We start from the raw sequence: 20,443 nt of genomic DNA on the forward strand, positions 1-20,443 counted from the left end.
ATAGCATGTGGAATGTAACTTGAGTGTTTTATGTGTTTCCTCATAATAATGTTTCTTCCTAAAGCTTTGCCATGAAAATATTCCAAATAAATTCTAAGCTGGCCAAGTCCAAATATCTGTGGTTGCTCCATCATCCTCTTATTTCAGATATGAATGATTAAACCTTGCCCAGAATTTCCACAAGCTAGTGCTTTTAAAATGAAATCTTCCAAGTGCTTTGCTATGTACTGTAAAAGGTGTGATTTCAGAGCACACTTGAAACCAAATCGCATCCTATGTGGCCATTTGCCGTGACCCCCCACCCCCCACACTTAGTTGCATACACACACATAAACACCCCTACCTCTTAATATAGGCCAAAACAAATATACCATGAACAGAAGGTTCAGCTCCAGTTGGGATGCCCATCTGGGCAATGTCAGAACAAGTTAGGTAATGAAGAAAGCCTGGATGGAAGCAACTCTGCTATCAAGTAACAAAAATGCAACATTGCAACTTACCTGTGCATATATAGACAATAATTCCAAAAGTGTGAGTTGGGTCTCTGCAGAAAAGTGTGATTAATGGAGAGACAAAAACCCAGGCTCTCTTCTACCTGGGACTGTTCTTAAGGGCAGGAGAGCTAATATATCAATGTTACACTGTAGAATGAGCCCCCCTCCTTCCATTCTTTTTAAGTACAGGGCTATCCTTAACCTATTATTCTCTCACACAAGTTGCTTTGAAGCTACACTCCTATTTCCCTTTGATCCACTACCTGTAGCCTGAGGATAAGAACTAGCGCAGTTGTTCCCAGTACAACAGAATGTTGGGGTACTCTGCACTCCCCCTAAATCTGTTCCAGAGGTTCCCCTAGAGAAACTGCTGAAAATCAACGAACAGATTCCCTTCTGTGAACAGTAATCCCAAATAAAAAAAATAATCCAGTTTGGTCCTGAGCACTATAGTAAACTGAACCCTCAAGTATGGGGGTTCAGAGAAGATCCAGGCAAAAAAAACCTCTTAAATTATTTATTTATTAAATTTGCATCCCGGCCTTTCTCCCAGTAGGAGCCCAGGGAGAAAAACAAAACACTAAAAACACTCTAAAACATCTTAAAAAGAGACTTTAAAATGTATTAAAACATATTAAAACAAAGCATCTTTAAAAATATCTTTTAAAATATCTTTAAAAACATTATGCCAACCCAGACAGACTGGGATAAGGTCTCCAGTTAAGAGGCTTGTTGAAAGCGGAATGCCTTCAGTAGGCACCGAACAGTAACACAGATGGTGCCTGTCTAATATTTAAGGGGAGGGAATTCCAAAGAGTAGGTGCCACAACACCTAAATGCCTGCCATGTTTAGCTAAATTGTTGCGTAGCTCACTTACAAGTACCCTCTCTGGTTATGACTTATGTGGAAACAGGAGACAATTACAGCTGTGAACACCTGCTCTATCAGGACCTGAGAACAGCAGATGCCATTTATTTACCTGAAGAGGGGAAAGTGGAAGACAAAATAGACAAAAGGATAGTGTAGCCTGAACCTTTTTAGCTGGCAGTCAAGTCTGTTAGGGGGATTGGGGGTCAATTAGACGTTCCAATTCCACCAATGGATTCAGGATTCAGCCAATTACATGTGGTAGTACAATCAAGTCCCTTCAGTGGAGACATGTATCCAGTGAGTCTCAGCCAAGGGAAAATTTAACTCTTTAAACTTGGAAGGGTATTCCCTTTCTTTCATGCTATGTCATGAGCCAGTCACCCATCCCTGTAGAATCCCAGAGTAGCATAAGCTCTACAGATCTTATCTGTGTATTAAAAGTAGAGTCTTCCTTGAAGCACAAATCATTCTGTCCTCATACAATTTTTATCTGGCACTGTCAAAGTATTAAAGGTCGTGTGTGTGTGTGTGTTTAAAAAAAGACTGGATTAAAATATTATGTGATAAAACACGTCATCCCAATTTTAGCCTTTCAAGTTTACAAATGTCAAAAAGGATATAATATAGAAAGATTACAAGCTATCCTAAATCTTAAAACACACAAAACAGGTGAAATTAAAATGAAATAAAATGATAGACTGTTTTTTTTATTTATAGTAGTACAAATCACATATTCATGGTAGTCATACAATGTTTTCAGTTAATCCATTTTGCTGACATGCTTGCAGATCTCCAAAATATGAAGTACATCATATGAAGAAAAATCTTGTCTGAAGCTTTTACCATCTCAGTATCAGTTGCATATTATAAAAATGACAAACACTTGGGGCCCTATCTGAGAATTCTGTCAATATGTTTGATAAACAATCCCATGAGGGACAGCAGAAGTGCGCTGCCATGCCCCCACTCCCATCTTCTGACGAGTTGGAGGGCAAATGTGTGACATGAGCAGCCTCCTCTACTTGTGGAGGCTCCCCATGTGATCTAAAACCCTGCTCTCTCACACAGGTATGGACAGATTGCCCAAATAAGGATTTTTTTTTATTAAACCAAACTCCGTCAACAATCTTCACAGCATGTTACATTTGTTTTTAGGGTGAAATTTCTGAAAATCATCGGTCAACTATTTTTTGCAAGGACGTAAGCTTGAATTAGCAAGTAAATTAACATTAACTCTGATTTCTTTAGAAGCCCAGAGTTTTCATCTTCACTAAAAGAAAGCTGCTTATTTGACTTTCTGTTTTTTCCTTGCTTGAAATTGTTCCGTTTTATTCTTGACAGATTTAATCAACATTGACAATGCAGAATCCACAGATTTCCTGGCTGCAGTCTCTGCCATACTGTCCTCCCTCCCAATTGCCTCAGTAAAGCCCTTCTCTCTCCGGCGAGCTTTCTCCTCCAAAATCTTTTCCACTGCTTTTGTTTTCTTAAAGTTCGGATCTGAAGGATCCAAATTAAACAGATGGGAAGTGTACATGGCTTGGAATCTGGCATCAGCAACATTAACCTGAGAACAGCAACAAAGGATGCTTTAATTGCAGCAGCAAAAAATTATAATTTTTTAAAGCTATATAATGCAGGATAGTTGTTCATCCAGAATCTGGATCTTAATAAGGGAATATGAAAATGCAACAGCCTGTTTTGAACCGTAGTTTCCAGCCCACTTAAGGTAAATTAAAAGAAACCAACGTATATAATTTACGGTAGAGGCAGGGAACCTCCAGCCCGTAGACCAGGTGCGGCCCACCACCTAACATGATCCAGCCCACACTGGCCTGCTGTAGCAGAGAGAAAGCAGAAAATGATGGCCAACAACCAGATTTCCAAAGCTCTCTTCAGCTGCCCAGCATTTGGCAACATCCCTTCCCCTACCTGAGCAGAGACACCCTTGAAAGCATGGATCAGGCAGCTGACAGCTGGCCAATCAACAGCTTCAAATCTCTTTTTGCAGAGGTGGGATACCTTAAAAAGAGTGGATAGGGGAACTCTTGGGCAACTCACCCGCAGGGGAAAAGTTGTTTCTTGCTCATATCTAAAGATGAAAAGCTTCTAGAAATGTTCCCCCCCCCTATGGCTTCAACATTTTCCCCCCAGGGTTTGTAAGAAAAAAACAGAAATTTTGGGGAAAATATGCAATAGAGGATTTTTTAGCACCCTTTACAGAACAAAACCCACTTCGTTACTTTACTAACATAAAATGTATTATATATAAGCTTGGTTTGCCATGAAATTCTCATGTTTAGTATATTAAAAGTTGCTGCCCTGGGCAGGGCCGTCTCCAGGAATGCAGGGGCCCTTGGGCATTAGCTGCCCCAGGCCCCTCTGCTTCCCTTCCGCGATCCCATGGATCGCAAGACGAGCTTCCAAACCGCCCGCCATCCTCCGCGCTTCACCTACCTTTCTCTGCTGTTCGCACAGGGTTGCCATCAATAAAGATGGCGGCCGAGGTTTCCGTAAGGGACTGAAGCCTTTGTCGCCATCTTGGTTGATGGCATGCAGCGCGCACATTGCTGCCATCAACCAAGATAGCGGCAGAGGCTTCAGTCCCTTACGGAAACCTCGGCCGCCATCTTTATTGATGGCAACCCTGCGCGAACAGCAGAGAAAGGTAGGTGAAGCGCAGGGGATGGCGGGCGGCTCAGAAGCTTGTGTTGCGACCCACAGGATCGCAGAAGGGGAGTGGAGGGCCCCTCAGCGGCTCCTAGAGCTGCGGGGCCCTCGGGCCAGTGCCCAACCTGGCCGCCCTTTGGAACTGGCCCTGACCCTGGGCTCCTGCTGGAAGGAAGGGTGGGATATAAATCAAATAATAACTAACTAAATAAAAGTACAGTTTATTCAGACTGCAATTACAAAATGAATTTAGTTTTAATTTTTTTTGTTACAAATTCAGCCAAAAGCTGTTGAACTGTAAGGGACCTAGCATCTCTTTGTTTTTGCCAATTAATGAACAGGCAAAAAACAATAAATTGTTTGGATTGAAACAAACCCTTTTATATGTCACAGCCCAACGTTTTTCCAGGTTTTTTTGGGGTGGTGATGGAGAGGCTTTGGGAAAAAATGGAAAAACTTTTTTAAAAAAAATTCTGGTGATTTCCCCCCCACAGACCTTCACAGCTCTACTTTTATCCCACTTTTCCTTCATGAGGAAAGCCCAACGTTACTAAAAATCAGTTGGGAAAGGGTGTGTATGTGCAATTACGTAGCTCCAAATGAATTTATTTTCTGTGAGTCAATGGTCTATAATAGGAAATTGCCATAGTGTGCTATGGTTACTTCAGAATTGAACAACATGAAGATAATCTCCATACATCATCATGTACAGTATGCAATGAACATGTTTATTGTGCTTTACTTTGCTTGCCTAATACATGTACTCACAGAAAATATATACTTCTGCTGTGTCATGCTTTCCTATAGAGAGATCACCACATTGAAAGAAAATGGATAACAAATGAATAAATATGCAGAAGGACAGCTGTGCAATTCTCCTTGCACTGAGAAACAACCTCTCGTTACAAAGTGGTACTTCTCATTGGAAGCTTACTAATCTTTTCGTGCCACACTCCTTTGGAGATGAGTGTTCCTTAAAAATAGCAAGGTTAAGTGTAAAAAAATCACCAGGCAAAGTGGCTACATGAAAGGCCATATATTATAACAGTGATAGAAGGAAGACTCACATGTAAGGATCTTTGTGGCTGTGCGTGTAAGTAGACAAAACCAAGTGGAATGAAAATTGGAGTCAAAGAAGAGAAAGAATAATCTCACATAACAAAAAATTTGCAACTCAATCCTTTAAGTGTCGCTTTTGAAAGAACTGTAAAAATGTGCTTTTGTGTAAATGATAATGTAGTTGTTGATCTACTTTATCTCCAAATGGCCAGAATTTTTTATTACATTTCAGAAGGAGGAAGCCCATAGCGTTACCTGGAAATCGTCTGTCAGCAGTTCCTTCTTTTTCATTAATAGCTTCTTTTTCTTTTTGCTCAGGTTCTGCTGTTCCACTATCTTGTCATAATTGAAGTGTCTCCTTTCATCTTCCTCATCATCCATCACCAGCAGAGCCATTTCAGCCTGTTACAATCAGAATTGATAGGATCTGTTTGCACAACATTTAACAAAATATGGGTTGCAGATGTTTCTGTGTCTCATCTACAGACTGAGTTGCTAATGCACAACAGGACAGCTATAACTGCCTATCTATTTGCAAAACATTTTTATTGGCAAGAATGAGAATACTTCATAATAAAAGCAAAGGCAATTCAGTGTATCACTCTCACTCCAATAAGGCTAGACTAAGTATTCTTGGGTTAATCACTATGGTTTGTTTGTTAAACTTTTATCCCATTCTCTTTGGAAAGCTTAGCATGACTTAAGTGGAACTCCCAAGGCAGTCTCCCACCAGACTGAGAACTCTCAGCTTTAACAGTGTAACTTTCATTATATGGCCCTAAGACCTTCCTTTGAGTGGTGATTGTTAGGGTCGTATCCAACAATGTCACCCCACATGCGCCAGGACTTTGCTTGTGCAGCAGAATTCCCCTCCTTTTCCTTTCCCCATGTGCCCTTCCCCAAAGTGCAATGTAGGGTTGCAATCCCCCCCCCAGAACAGATTTGGGAGAGGAAGGTGAAATTCCTTTGTTCAAGTGGATGTCTTTGCACAAATGGGATGACTTTGCTGGATACAACCCACAGATTCTACACATGGTGAAGCCAAGGAGTGGCTCTTGGGCACACGTGTGTGCAATATTACATGTGACCAGATTATGTGTATTCCCTAGGTCACGTGTGGCATTACACATATGGAGGGGGATGCATATGCAAGCCCAAGAATAGCCCCCCCCAATGCATGGAGTCTCCATGATGTGGGGGGTGGGTCAGTTTAAACCAGCCCAGAAATTATACTCATAAGGGGTAAGAAAGGCAGGGGTTTACGGCATAGTGGGAGTAAGATCGCATTGCACCAGTGGATGTTTAAAGCAAGTGTCTAATTTTCCATTGTGCAGGTCTCATTAATTCCCAAGGTCTTAAAAAGGAAAACAATGAGCCATTTTTATTTTAGAAATGTGAAAGTGGCATGTATTTAGTATCACATGTTCACTGATCAAGCAGCTGAGCTTGCTCACAGTAGATCCAAACTTGCATTCCAAAGGATTTTCCAGTTCAGCTTTTGAACTCTGTATTAAAAAAGAAATAATTAAAAACAAGGTTCCTAGAAACTAGCTCTGTAGCTAAACAGAATCTGATTTACTGCCATCTTATTCTCAGCTGAAGGTGATCAAAAAGGAGTTTTGTTTTACAACAAGCATAAAAAGATTCATGCCATTATGGTAAAAATGGTGGTAACAGACAGGGGAGATAAAAGTATGACAAATTCATGTATAGAAAATGCAGCTGCAGAATAATTTTTAATTGGATAAACAATCTGGTCCTGCACTGAGCAGGAATTCCAAGAATTCCATATACCCTGTACATAAAGCTCAAAGCACACAATTTTGAGCACAGCTGACCTTGAATAAATCCCACTGAAGCTTATTCACAGGTTTGGCAAAGTGAGCATACCACCACCTCCATGCACTCAAGTTGGTAAGCAAATCTACATTCCAATGCATGGCACACTCAATATATGCAATATTTATTGTCCCTTGTTCATTACACTTATTTTACACAGTCTGCCAAAGGCATGAAAACATTTTGAAATAAAACTTGAATGGGGAGACCTGTATATGACCATAGCAGCAGGTTATTCATTTTGATAGACATCCTTCACAAAACTACCACAAAAGCTTGAAGAGGCTCCACTAATTTGTAGTACTACGTGCAAAGTGAACTCTCCAAAAGCATGCCTTGCCTAGAAATGAGGACAAGAAAGCTGATACTGATGTAGTTCTGATGGGGGGTTAAGGGTTGATTTAAACATGAGAGCCAACATGCGGAAACTGCAAAAAAAAAGCAGCAATTGCTTGTAAAGCATAATTTACAAGCTGCTGATTCTGCATTGTCCCAAACATATGCAGCATCTCCCCATCAGCAACACACCAAGCGGAGTGTCATTATGGGGAAGCACTTATTCAGTGGCCTCTAAATGAAGGTTGTGATGTTTAAACTTATTCATATGGTTTGGTAGAGTCCTTGGAACATTTGCAAGTGTTGAAATTTCAGAGTTGTTAAGGAGGCTGATGAGTTTCCTAAAAAGGTTGTCCAGATGTAGCCCCATCTAATATTCATTAATAAGACTTGCCCATATTGCATGATTCAATAGCGTAGTGGCACGTGAGTGGGCTAACCTTGGATCAGCTGAGGAACTGCTTACACTTTTTTGTTCTGCTGCCTGAGTAGATGTGTCCCATATAAGGTGGGGTAAGAATAAAGTTTGATGGATGATTAATATGCCAGATCCATTAAGACTGTCAACTGAAACATGGCATTAACATGCATGAGTATGTGAGAAAATGCAAATACCCCTCTACTGTGATTGTGGTGCTACCAGGGAATGCTCTGGCCTGGCAAGATCAGTTTAGTGAGGAGCAGGTCAGTTTTACACAATCCAGTCTGAGTCAGGCCATCTGCTTCTGCACAAATATATGGGAAGACAGCAATATTAGCCATGCTGTGATCTGACCATATGCCTTGTGCTTCTTTCCAAGAGATCTGTGCAGCAACAGCATAGAATAGAGTAAGCATAGCCAATGAGGTGCCCTCCATATTGTTGGACTTCAGTTCTCATGAATGGGAGACTACCAGCAAACTCCATGCAAGCCACTCTGAGCTTTCCAAGGGAAGACGAGTATATAAGCATCATCAATAAATGTCAACAATAAAAGATACTTCAAAACTGGATAGCTTATTTAAAGTTTGTTTTTCCAACTCATTGTTTTTTGCAGAGGGATTTAACACGTGGTTTTCGTTTTTCAGTTTAAGTGCCACATATTCTGTATCACCCCAGATAACTCTCAAATAATGTCAACATACACCCCTGCAGGATTTCATTACTATGCCGAATCTAAATACTACTTCAGCATGCTCTCTACTACCTTATGTTTTTCTGTGTCATCTTTCTTATCTTGGTTGTTTTCTTCTTTCTTAAGCTTCTTATTCAAACCTAATCATAAGCACAATGCAAATAAAAGCCAAGTATTAAAATATCCAGGAATAACCAAATCAGGAACATTACAAGGAAGGCTGCGCGCTTGCTCGCTCTCGTTCTCTCTGAATGCCAGCTGCAAAAAGATGCAATGAAACTTATTTGACAAAAATCACCCTTTCATCCAAAAAAAAATGTCCACAAGAAACTTGCCAGAGCCTATTTCAGCTATGAGTGAGAAGAGGGAGATGTTAGAGTATGAAGGTCTTCTCTCCAAATGTTAGCTCTGAGAACCATGAAAACGATGTGAACATCACTGCTCAGTTCTTCTCCCATTTAAGCATATTAATAATAATATGCTTTAATTTAAGCATGTTAATAATAACGCATGGGTTTTTTTTGCCTGCCTTTCCCTTCCAGCAGCAGCCTCCTGGGGGCCCCTCTGAAGTGGCATAGCTATCCAAACAAAATCCCCCAACTTCCCCATGCGCACATTGACACCATCTTCCACGCAATCCCTTCTGCTAGTGCTTCCTGGGATCCAAATCAAATATTTATATAATATTTACTGGCTGCTCTTCAGCAATGGCTCCAGAATGGCTTACAATAAAAGAATAAAATCACAATTTAAACACAATCATGTTTTTTAAAAACAACAAAACAGGACACAGTAGAGCACTAAAAAAAAAGAGAAGACACCAAGATAAATGCTATCTCAGACACTTAGAAGGCATAAACAAATAAAGCTTTCATGTGATGCCAAAAAATAAGAATGGCACTAGGCAGATCTGTCGGAGAAGTGAAGTCCATGGGGCTGGTTTAAACATTCGTTATAGATCAAAAAAGGTGTAGCAACAACAAGACCACAAAAGATCCATCTTTTTCAATTAGGCCAACGAGGGAGTGGAGTGGGTAACTGATGCAGGTGATAACACTCAAACACAGCTGCACCATCTCTACAGTTGCATTTAGTGCTACCTACGGCGTCCTCCCACAGGCCAGTGGGGTGGAAGGAGAAGTAGGCAACTGTTCTCTGTACCAGTTCTAGACGAGCTGGGAAGAATTAGTAATGATAAACATGAGAACAGAAATCCCCCAGGAAGAGAGATTGCATTCTGCTCACAAAGTATTTTACTTACAGAAAACTTGCATGTTTTTATCTCTAAGATCTATATCCAAAGGATATATACTATTATACAAGTTCCCAAAAGATGCTTGCTGGGATAAGAAAAACTGTTTTCCTCTGAAAGAATCAAGCTCTCTTTTTTAATGAAATTATTTTGTGTGCTATACATACATTGTGTGTAACAACATGCTATACTTTCTGGAGTATTGTGGGTTATCTGGAATAAACAGTGTGCAGCCTGCCCAACTGCTGCTGTTTTGATCCTCCCCTGATGCAAGCAGGATGAGCAATCCAAGATGTTCTGACTTCCCACTACGTCCCCTAACAAGCCACAATCTCCAACCATGGATTCAGGTTGGCTAGTAATCATGGCTCATTAGGGTGAAACAAACCATGATCCCTTGTTCAGACGAAACAGGAATCCAAGGCTTCCTTGTTTATGCCTCTTATGCCAGGAGATAACTAAAGCTTGAGTGAGTGGGTAGTGTGCACAAGTCCATCTGGCTAATCATTACATGCAAACACAGCCATCCTCTGAAGAAGAACCCAGAACACGTTCCAGGAAGCATACGAAATGGGCACATCTCTAAAATAATGTGCAGTATCCATTATGTAAAAGCCGCTCTTTTTTTGCCCAGTGTACAGAACTCATTCTAATTCCCCCAAGAAATCTGTTTTTCTATCAAACAAGTATAAGATTGTCTAAGGCATGAAACATTTTGAAACTATTCAGGTATAATAAAACAGAATATACTGAGTGTACATAACAATTCCAATCCTCTGTAGTTTGTATGAACTTTGTTTTATAGGCCTCTCAGTCCCAATTAATCTCAATTTGTCTTCCATCGTCAACCAGTAGGAAATAGCCATTCTGTCTTCTGCTGAAAAAATAAATTTACTACTGAAAAGTTAATAATCAAGTTGGAACAGTCATGAAAGAATTTTATGGCAGTACCTTCAAGCAGGGCTCAGTTGTAGCAATTCTCTTATATTTTACTTGATGTTCCACAGCCAAATGATTACTAAAATGTATCTAAACATTAAATGAAACTTTTCAATGTTAGAAGCTCAAAATGCATTGCCTGACTTGAATGTGCATGAGTTCTAGCTACAAAACTCAGTGCTGCAAAACCAAATACAGTAGCGGTTCAGTTGATGAATCCTCCAGGAACAAAGCTCCTTTCAACTAAAGCTTTTTTAGGCATGGGTGGTGGCGGCAGGTCAGAATGTGATTCCTAGCCTGCTGGACTGCAGCTGCTGCAGGTGTCTCTCACACATGCAGCTAGCATCACAGTCCTTGCCGGGTCCCGCACGTGTGAGAGCCGCCTGCAACAGCCGCAGTCCATTAGTCCTCCTTGCCTGGTAGGAGAGGAAGAGGGATGAGGGTGCTGCCTCTGGACTAGGGGCTGACTCTGAGTGTTGCAGCCACATCAGCAAAGAGATGAGGCTAGTCAATTTCTCCTCCTCCTCTGATGGATGCGTCCTTCCTTTGCCTGCCCACTCAGCCTAGCACAATGAATCTCTGACTCCTCTCCCCCTTTCTGTCTCTTGTTCCCCTCTCTCCATGAGTGAGTGAGTGAATGAGTGTGTGTGTAAAAGCAGCTCAACTGCTGTGCTGGAAGAAAGACAGCTGCCGTGATGGTAGTTTGATAAAGCTTTATGTGCAAGAGAGACAGACATAGACACTTCATGGGAGGAAAAGATACTCCAGAGATAAAGAGGGGAGAGATAAATGTAGAAGAAATCAGCCTTTACAAGAGCAATGCACAGCTCTCTCAGTTCCTACCTGCCCACTTTAGCGAAAGACAACTTTCAAGAACTGCTGTGACTTGAGGTCAGGTTACTATGTTATCATTCTTCCCTTTGTCAACTCAAAACAGCATCTTCCCCCCCCCCAGTCCTCCTCCTCCGTTCCCTGCTTGAGTCCAAGGGAGCATGGGGGGACGGAAGAGAGACCCGAGCATGGAAGTGATGGCGATATTAGCTGCCCCTTGCCTGCCTGCTCGAGTGTACAGGATGATGGCAGAGAGAGAGAGAGAGAGAGAGAGAGAAGCATGAAATGTAGACTTAGAAGGTTATGATTTTGAGGAGTATCAGGGCAGGGGTTGACTTTTAAACTTTCCCTCTGCAGTTCTTTTTCAACTTAAATACCATGCCCCAGTTCAAAATGCATGACGCCTCTTAAAGCGCCCACCAACGTCTTCCTCTATCTGTGTACAGTGAGAACTGTGCTCAGAGCTTTAGATTGCTACAGCGAGATGCCACACAATATAAGAAAAAAACAAAGCAGGTATCCCTGGATGCATTTTGAAAGAAACCTTCAAGTGGTCTGTCGAAGATTCAAAATGTTTTTGTTTACTTATGCAAGGCTTACCTGACCTGGTTGTTTCATTTCAGACATGCGTATTGTTAGTTTTGAACAAAAAGTTTGCTGAAACATGTTGAACTGCTCTTCTTTTTTGTGGTATAGGAATCTATCTGTATTCTTTCCATGTTATTCCTACCTCTGGTACCAAAGTTTCTGTTAAAGAAGCCATGTCCAGGAACGCATCTACTTTGTCAACTGAGTTATTACTGTAGATGTTGCTTTGGGCATTTAAGAGCATATTAATCAAAAGGGTTACAATTGTCCCAAAACTTCCAGGCATGATCTAGAGAGCTGCCAGACTCAGCTTTGCTGCTCAACAGGGCTTTGACATTTTATATTGCAAGCTTCCCTATGGCATAGCAAATTGCTTTAGCAGCTTGGGAGGAATTTCTAAAGAGGTTTTGGAGGCAGCATGGATGGATGCTATACAAAAGGCAGATTAAGAATCTTGCTGGCCACATCAGAAATAATCCTGTGAATTACTGCAGCCTTCATTGTCATGAACTATTTCAATAAAAATCAGTGCTGAACTTTGTTACTTGAATGTAACAAAATTCAATTCCTGGATTACCTAAATTTAGGGTAGACGGCCAGTATGATTAGTTCCTGGTCTGTAGAGAACTATACAGGAACATAGGAAGCTGCCTTACACTGAGACCAGTGATCCATCTACCTCAGTTCCATCTACACTGACTGGCAGCAGTTCTCCAAAATTTCAGACAGGGATTCCCTCCGATCTAGCTGGAAGTGCCTGTGGGCAAATGACAGCTGCTCAACTTCCCTGCTCCTCCAGTGATATTCCTTCTTGCATGCTTCACCAGGCACCCACTCTAGCAGGCCCTGTTACAGAGGAAGTAACTTCCAACTATTTTTTGCATCTATCCTACTAAGGGTCAAGAGAGTGCTAGACTCTCAAGAATTTTCCTTGCCTAGTTTCTCTAGCTCTTTTCAGTTGAGAATTCCTTGTAAAAGCCCCCATTTCTAAAGCATTTCCTTATAAAAAAATATGGTCCACCCACCGATCATTTTAATTGCCCTTTCTTATAACTTATTGAGCTTTTCATTATCCTTTCCAACAAAGAGTGGCCAAAATTTTATATAATGGAATTATATTTGCCGTTTCTTTAAAAGTTTTTCATCGCCACTGTACACTGAGAGTGAACTTTCACTGAGCTTCCTAAAATGAGCCAAGATTTCTATCCTTCATGGCTGCAATACATTTAGATCCCCATTAGCAAGGATGGTTAGATTCTTTCCCACTACCACTAATGTACATCACTTTGTACTTACAATTAATCTGTCTTCCCATTATCCTGTCACCGTTTTTAGCTTCTGGGAACTTTACGGTCCATCATCATATCTAATGACTGTGAAGGTTCCTTTGGAACCTTTGGTGAAGGAATTTGTGAATTTATGAAAATTGAAGTATGTAATACCTACTGGACCATCCTTAATTCCACTTTAGATTTTACTATTCTGATTTATCTGGTAAAACCTGCAACCCCACTCCCACTGCTGAGCCAGCTTATTATTTCTATACATTAAGTAGCATACATTACACATTGGATCCCACTATATATTGTCCTCTGTTGTGAAAAATTATTATTATTAATTACATTTATATCCCGCCTTTCTTTTCATGATAGAAACCCAATGAGGCTTACATATGGTTCCCAGGCAGTCTCCCATCCAGGCACTGACCAGACCTGACCCTGCTTAGCTTCAGCAGGGAGCTGGCCTCATGTGCCTTCAGACCATAGCCTGGGACCATGTCCATTTATTCCTACTCTATCCAGTAAGTAGTTGGTAATATGGTCCATCATCATATCTAATGACTGAAGGTTCCTTTGGAACCTTTGGTGAAGGGATTTGTGAATTTATGAAAATCGAAGTATGCAATACCTACTGGACCATCCTTAATTCTGCAGGAGAACAAGAACAACCTCTAACCTGCTTTCCCAAGTTCCTCGGCAAAATATGGGTCATTTAAATTAACATCCGGTGGGCATTCATCTTCATTCAGCGTTTCCTCAGCAGCAGCCTGAAACAACACATTGCATTTCAGTTAATAAACACCAGCAATGCATTAGTAATACAAATAAATATAATATAAAAACACCAAGTTGACAAACACAAGGTTCAAGAAGTAACCCCAAGGCAGATATTTGTAACACAGAAGTAAAGTAATTTAAAATGAGTGCTTTCACTGAAAACAAAGAACCTATAGGACTGTAAGCATAATATGGGCTTCATAAACAATTCCATGAATACATATCACACACACACAAATCTCAATGCTTTATCAACTTTTGAATGATTGGTACCACTGAGACTGGCCCTAAACAAATGGCACCCCCTCCCGCTTTTCTGTTCAGATGCCAACACTCCAGGCCTTAAAGGGAGAAGTGCTGCTAGGTGGGTAGAGGGTGGAAGACAAATATGCCCCAACCTGAGAGCTGCAACAATAGTTTCCCTGTAGAAAGCAGCTGCAGCGGAACCTTTCTTTAGACAGTAGTTGGAGATGTACATTCCATTCATTATGTTTGTGGTAATCATAGAGACAGTATATGGGAAAGTAAAACAATGCAGAGCAGTGGTTATGTTATCAAGTATGGATCTGGAAAATTCAGGTGCAATTCCACACTTGACCTTCAAGCTCAGTGAGTAGCCTCAAAAGCAAGGGCGGTATTCAACTAAATAATCGCACAGGCAGAACAACTTGTGCAGTGGGATTTCCCCCTCTTCCTCCCCCCTGCATGTGTCCTGCATTGTCCCAAACCTTGCTCTGGAGAGTTGGGGGAATACCCCAGAACAGACATGGGGGAAGGGGGGGAATTGTTTCATTGCACAAGGAGAAATCTTTGCACCTATAGGAATGTGGAACATTCACTTTACTGCTACATTGAATATATCCTCGCAAATCACAATCTCTCAGCCCAATCTTTCTCTCAAGACAGTTATGGGGATAACATCTCTCTGTTTTATCCAAGAGCTTCCTTGAAGGGCATGGTATGAATGCATAAAGTAAATAATAATCTAGGATGCAATATGACAAAACAACAAAAATAGGAGCAAGTTCATAACAACTCCTAATACAGGTGTTGAACCTGAAGTCATAAACATGTGCACGATGTTTGGGGCATATGCTGCAATTTCAATAGTTGCTCATCCAATAAGCAAAATGTCCTAACAAGAATTACCTGTTAGGCTTGCAAAATCAACATTTCCAAAATAAAATGTACTCCAAAGCAGTTATCTGTTCTACAGAGTCCCTTGGCTGACATATTCTGAAATAATGGGACTCTATATGGTATCAACACACTCTTAAAGACTAACGAAAGACTAGCCTTAAAATAAAGCAATGTCTCGCACCCCTATTGTTCACTTTAGAGAAACAATGAAGAAAGTCAATCATCATGGAGACACTGTCATCAATTTTCCTAAAGAAACCCAAAATGTATATTTCCTTGAAGACTTTCCCAGTGTTAAAGATGCACTTCTAAATTTCTGCAGGCAAAATTTGCTCACCATTTAAGAGTTGGGACAAAGCTATAATTCTCATCCAAGGCTTGGCAGCTCCAACATGATATTTCAGCAACAAGAATGACCATTCCCTTTAGCAATGCAGAACTTATCAAGGACACAGGATCAAAGGAGGATTTTCTGGACAAGTTAATACACTTCTTTTCCTTTAATCACGTCTTTTTTTTAAAAAAAAATCACATGGCAGCCAAAGGCAGATGAAAAGTACTGAGGCTTGTTATGACTTAGTGCTACCTTGATCAATCACTTGCCTACTCTCATGCTTTCTGTTAAAGCACTTTGAAAATAAGATTTCTAAGACGAATAGAACCCAGGTTTTCAAGCTGTACTTCAGGGAGCTCTAGGCTCCTTTGAAACTTATCATGGGTTCCTCAGCAACAAGATCAGTAATGGTGGGAAACATTCCACATCAACCTGCGTGTAAACTAAAACATTCTTGGAGGCTCTTCTCCACATGCCTGTCTCCACTGGCTCATATGTGGCAAGTGGTGGCTGGAGGAAAGAGCCTTTTCAGTGATGGCCACCTGCTTATGGAATACTCTTCTCAGAGAGGCTCACCTGGCACTTACATTGAATTGGCACTTACACCATTTTTTCTTTTAAGTCCGCTGCTTTTACTTTATTTTATGATGTCACTTTTTGATGCACAATGTTGCAAGCCACCTTAGAAATAATTTTTGAAGGGCATGATATAGGTTAATAATAAATTAAATTAAGTTCCCCACTACTGTTCTTCTCCTGCAATGAGCAGCCCCAGGGGTATACTGGGCATGTTCTGGAGCACTCTCAGTTGATGTATGGTGATAAGACTGTACAGGCCAGGCCAGTGTTTTGCATGAAGTGACTGCATGTCCTAAAACATTCCAGAGTGGTTTGCAAGAGAGTGGTATTCCATGGTATATATGCAGGAGTTCCTTGACATATGAGTCAACCTGGAAAAGGGTTCCTGTAGGAAAGTTTTAAAGTCTCTTGATTAAAGCCTTCACTACCTTCTGTTTTTTCTTCAGTTTCCTTTTCTCTTTCTTCTTTTCTAGAAATTGTTCCCACGGTGTCAGTTTATCCTTTCCTTCCATCTTGTTTCTTACCATTTCTTCAGCACTTTCTTTAAGTCCTACAGTCAGCCAGAAAAATACATGTAGCAAAGTTAGCTCTTCAATCAAAGCCTGTATGTAAAAATCTAGAGACAAAGCCACACTGCAAATAAGAGATCAGAAAATACCACTAGTGAACCAAGAGAGGGATTAGACAGAATGAGTGGCTGTCAAGGGACTCCACTCTTACCTAGCAGTCACATCATAGAGGGAGGTGACAGGCAACACCTGTCTCCCTGGGACAGTCTCCTGTGAAATACTGCAAGATCCCGTGTCATCACCTTGTTTATTCAATACATATTTGAGGCCATTAGGCAAGACTGGAGTCTTGATATGGAGATAACAGCTAGTACACACTTTTTTCTTCCCTCCACCCCAGGTCTTGCAGTTGTAGTACTGAAGAACAGATGGGGCAATGGATTTGGCAAGGATAGGGGCACCCCTAATAGCTGGGATTCAGCCTCCTCTTATTTTCCATCAACAGTCCTGAGGTGCTCCTGGATATGTAGCTGTACTTTGAAACCCAAGCTGGAGTTGTAGCTAAGGCTGGCTTTCACCTACTTCAATTGTAAAAAAAGGCCCCAATCCTTTTAGCTTGTTCAAGATCTAGAAACTGCCATTTATATATTTTTCATTTCAAGGCTAGATAATGGACTCTACTTTGAAACTGTGGCAGTCCCCTTCTCACTGGTTTGCCAAAAATACAAGTGCTCTAGCATGTGCACTGATCGACACCTGCCCCATATCTTCCCGGCACAATGTAAGGAGATGCTCAATAGTTAACAACAAATCTGTATGCTGCTATAGTTGTTTAACCTGCTCTGTTGCTTTTAACTTGCCAATTTGTTTGTTGGTGTATTTTAGAGTGTACTGTTAATTTTATCATTTGGCTTGTTGCTTTTCTTTTTTGTTCTATACCCCTCCCTTATTTCTGTATAAAATGAATGGTAGGATATATTTTAAATAAATAAATAAAATGTGTGCATTAGGCAGCATCCTAAAAGTTTCTAGTCCTAATGATTGCAAAGAAAAGTGAGTTGTAAATACCTCGTGAAATATCAGAAGTCAGAGGCAGACTGAGCAGGATGCTCAATGATGCTGAGCATACATCTGTGTACATAGATTTAAAACCCCTATTTAAAATTACTCAAGCAATGTATTGTACAGGTGCCTGTGGAGACTTTCCCTGGTGCCTGCAGGGTGCCCCTCCCCTCGACAAAATTAGGCTTGAAAGCAGCATTCTATGGAAGCCAACAGAAAAGGCTGTGGTGTATATGGCACCTGCGACAGTTTCTCTGATTCGCAGATGTGCCCACAAGCCCTAAACGTTGGTAACCCCTGACGTTATATAGCATATTCCTTTGAAGTTATGCTACATCTCTGCAATATTTTATTATTTATTTATATACTTTGGTTACATTAGGGCATTTGCTAAATTAGAAACAAAAGGCTCCGGATATAACAGGAAATCCAAGATTCAACGCAGTAATATGATTTTTAAAAAAGCAGAAAAATCAAAGCAATTTGTTCTAACAAATCACTCTAAAGTGGCTATTACAAAAATGTAGTGTAAATTAGACATGTGTGTGTTTTGTTTGGCTAAATTTATCAGTTTGTTCTTATACTAGTTTATATTAGCAGCTACAAGAATTGAAAGAACCAAAGAAGAAGAGGTCACTATCATCTACCAGTTACACTTGCGCAGGGAGCTGAAATCATCAGCCCATAATTTAGGATTGTCATCTCTCTGGTTTCCTTTTGTCATGTTTGTGCACAAGAAGCAATCTTAAAAGCTAGCATTCCCAGACCTGTCAACAGTTGAATATCATATTAAATGTTTGGTTGAAAAAAACATCCTATTTTCCTCCCACAGCAAACAACTTCATAAGGCCAAGAGAAAACACACGTTTCATAGAATAGCTTACTCCCTGATCCAAGTCTCCCAGTTACAAGAGGCTGGACAGGAGCATGAACCAATTTCTTTTAAAATTCCGAGCCACCTACCTATTAGCAAGGATGTTGTTTTCTATATGCGTTCTAGAGCTTCCTTGCCCAGTTTCCTGCTACAGCCCTATGTGCCCCTGAAAATCTGCTCCTGAGGGTTGAGAGAGCCTGTAAAATGGTACAGAGAGCTGCAGATGGGCACAGGAAGGCCTGGTAGAATGTGGCAACTTTTGATCCAAGCGATACAGGGACTATTTTATATTTAAATTTATACACTCTGTGTTCAGACAGAATGCCAAACCATGGTTTGGTGCTGTGAGAGCAAGCCTTGTGCTTACTGGCTCCAGTTCAAGTAGTTATATCCACCTTTAAGGCAAACAATGGTTTGGCATTACATATGAACCAACACACACCTTTGTGTGTGTGTACGCACGGAGAGAGGGAGGGAGAGGGAAAGGTGGGGGGAGAGGGAGAGGGGGAGAGGGAGAGAGAGGGAGGGAGAGAGAGGGAGAGAGAGGGAGAGAGAGAGAACATTTCTAAGGTTTAGCTTAGAAACAAATACATCTTTTAAACCTTAGTGGGATTCAAAGTGAGGATGGAACTCAACACACTGCCAGAGCTTTCTTATCAGAATGTATCTACGATAGCTCCAGTTCCTGTTTTATAAACTGAACCTTAAAAGGACAAGGGGAGTGCCATGTCGTGTGCTAGGACTATACTGGGCCACATTCACATCATACATTTATTCCACTATTATTCCACTTTAAACAATCCTGGCTTCCCCCAAAGAATCCTGGGAACTGTAGTTTGTAAAGGGTGCTGAGAGTTATAAGAAGACTCATATTCTCCTCACAGAGGTATAATTCCCTGAGTGGCTTAACAGCAGTGTCTCGTCCCACAGAACTCTGAGAATTGTAGCTCTATGAGGGTAATAGGAATCTCGTAGCAACTCTCAGCACCTTTCACAAACTACACTTCCCAAGATTCTTTGGGGGAAGCCAGGATTGTTTAAAGTGGAATAAAAGTGAAATAAATGTATGGTGTAAATGTAGTCTGGTCTTTCCAGCATAGAAAAAAATAATTCTGTCACCTAAGAGAAAAGCTTGGGACCCTTCAAATATATTTGTACTGAATGGACATCACGTGAGAAAGAGCTCCATTGAGACCATGTACTATCCTTACACATAATATTTCTGGTAACTGGAGATATTCAAGGTTCAAGGTTCTAGTCTTGGTGTACAAAGCCCTACACAGCTTGGGACCAGGATACCTGAAAGACCGTCTTATCCCTTATATACCCAGTCGATCACTGCACTCTGCAGGTGAGGGACTCCTGCAGATACCATGTTATCAGGAGGTCCGTTCTGCATAACATAAGAAATGGACCTTTAGTGTGGCGGCACCTGCCCTGTGGAACTCCCTACCCTTAAATATTAGACAGGCGCCATCTCTGTTATCTTTGCAGTGCCTATTGAAGACCTTCCTCTTTCAACAAGCCTTTTAAGTTGAGACCTTATCCCAGTCTGCTTCTGTGTTGGAACTGCTTTTTAATATCTTTTCAAACCTTTTTTTATAAAAAAGAACACAGCATGTTTTTAACCTTTTTTTAAAAGATGTCTTGAAAGCTTTTTAAAAATGTTTTAAAAGGTGTTTTGTTTTAATGTAGTTTAATGTCTGTTTTTATGATGTTTTAAAGCGTTTTTTGTGCTTTTGTTTGCCACCTTGGGCTCCTGCTGGGAGGAGATGTAAATATAATAATAAATGAATAAAATAAATAAATATTCTATTTCTACTACCATCACCTCCTGCCCTTTATCATGAGGTCCCAGGGCAGATTTCAACAATACAATAGTAAAATCAGTTAA

The 20,443-nt window shown here is 40.8% G+C and overlaps 1 protein-coding gene across 4 annotated transcripts in view; it reads right to left on the reverse strand.

Moving 5' to 3' along the window:
• Positions 1–2,067: 2,067 nt before the first annotated feature.
• Positions 2,068–20,443, reverse strand: part of ESF1 (ESF1 nucleolar pre-rRNA processing protein homolog) — a 49,458-nt gene continuing 31,082 nt past the window's right edge. For all 4 annotated transcript variants that reach the window (XM_061622583.1, XM_061622582.1, XM_061622581.1 and 1 more), the window contains exons 10-14: positions 16,533–16,654; positions 13,951–14,041; positions 8,457–8,524; positions 5,350–5,496; positions 2,068–2,932 (exon numbers count right to left, since the gene is read on the reverse strand). In XM_061622583.1, the coding sequence (XP_061478567.1) occupies positions 2,651–2,932; positions 5,350–5,496; positions 8,457–8,524; positions 13,951–14,041; positions 16,533–16,654 (710 nt within the window). In that variant the 3' untranslated portion in view covers positions 2,068–2,650. The remainder of the gene's footprint in view (positions 2,933–5,349; positions 5,497–8,456; positions 8,525–13,950; positions 14,042–16,532; positions 16,655–20,443) is intronic.

The sequence above is a fragment of the Rhineura floridana genome, chromosome 4, assembly GCF_030035675.1.
Source record: "Rhineura floridana isolate rRhiFlo1 chromosome 4, rRhiFlo1.hap2, whole genome shotgun sequence".
NCBI classification, from domain to species: domain Eukaryota; kingdom Metazoa; phylum Chordata; class Lepidosauria; order Squamata; family Rhineuridae; genus Rhineura; species Rhineura floridana.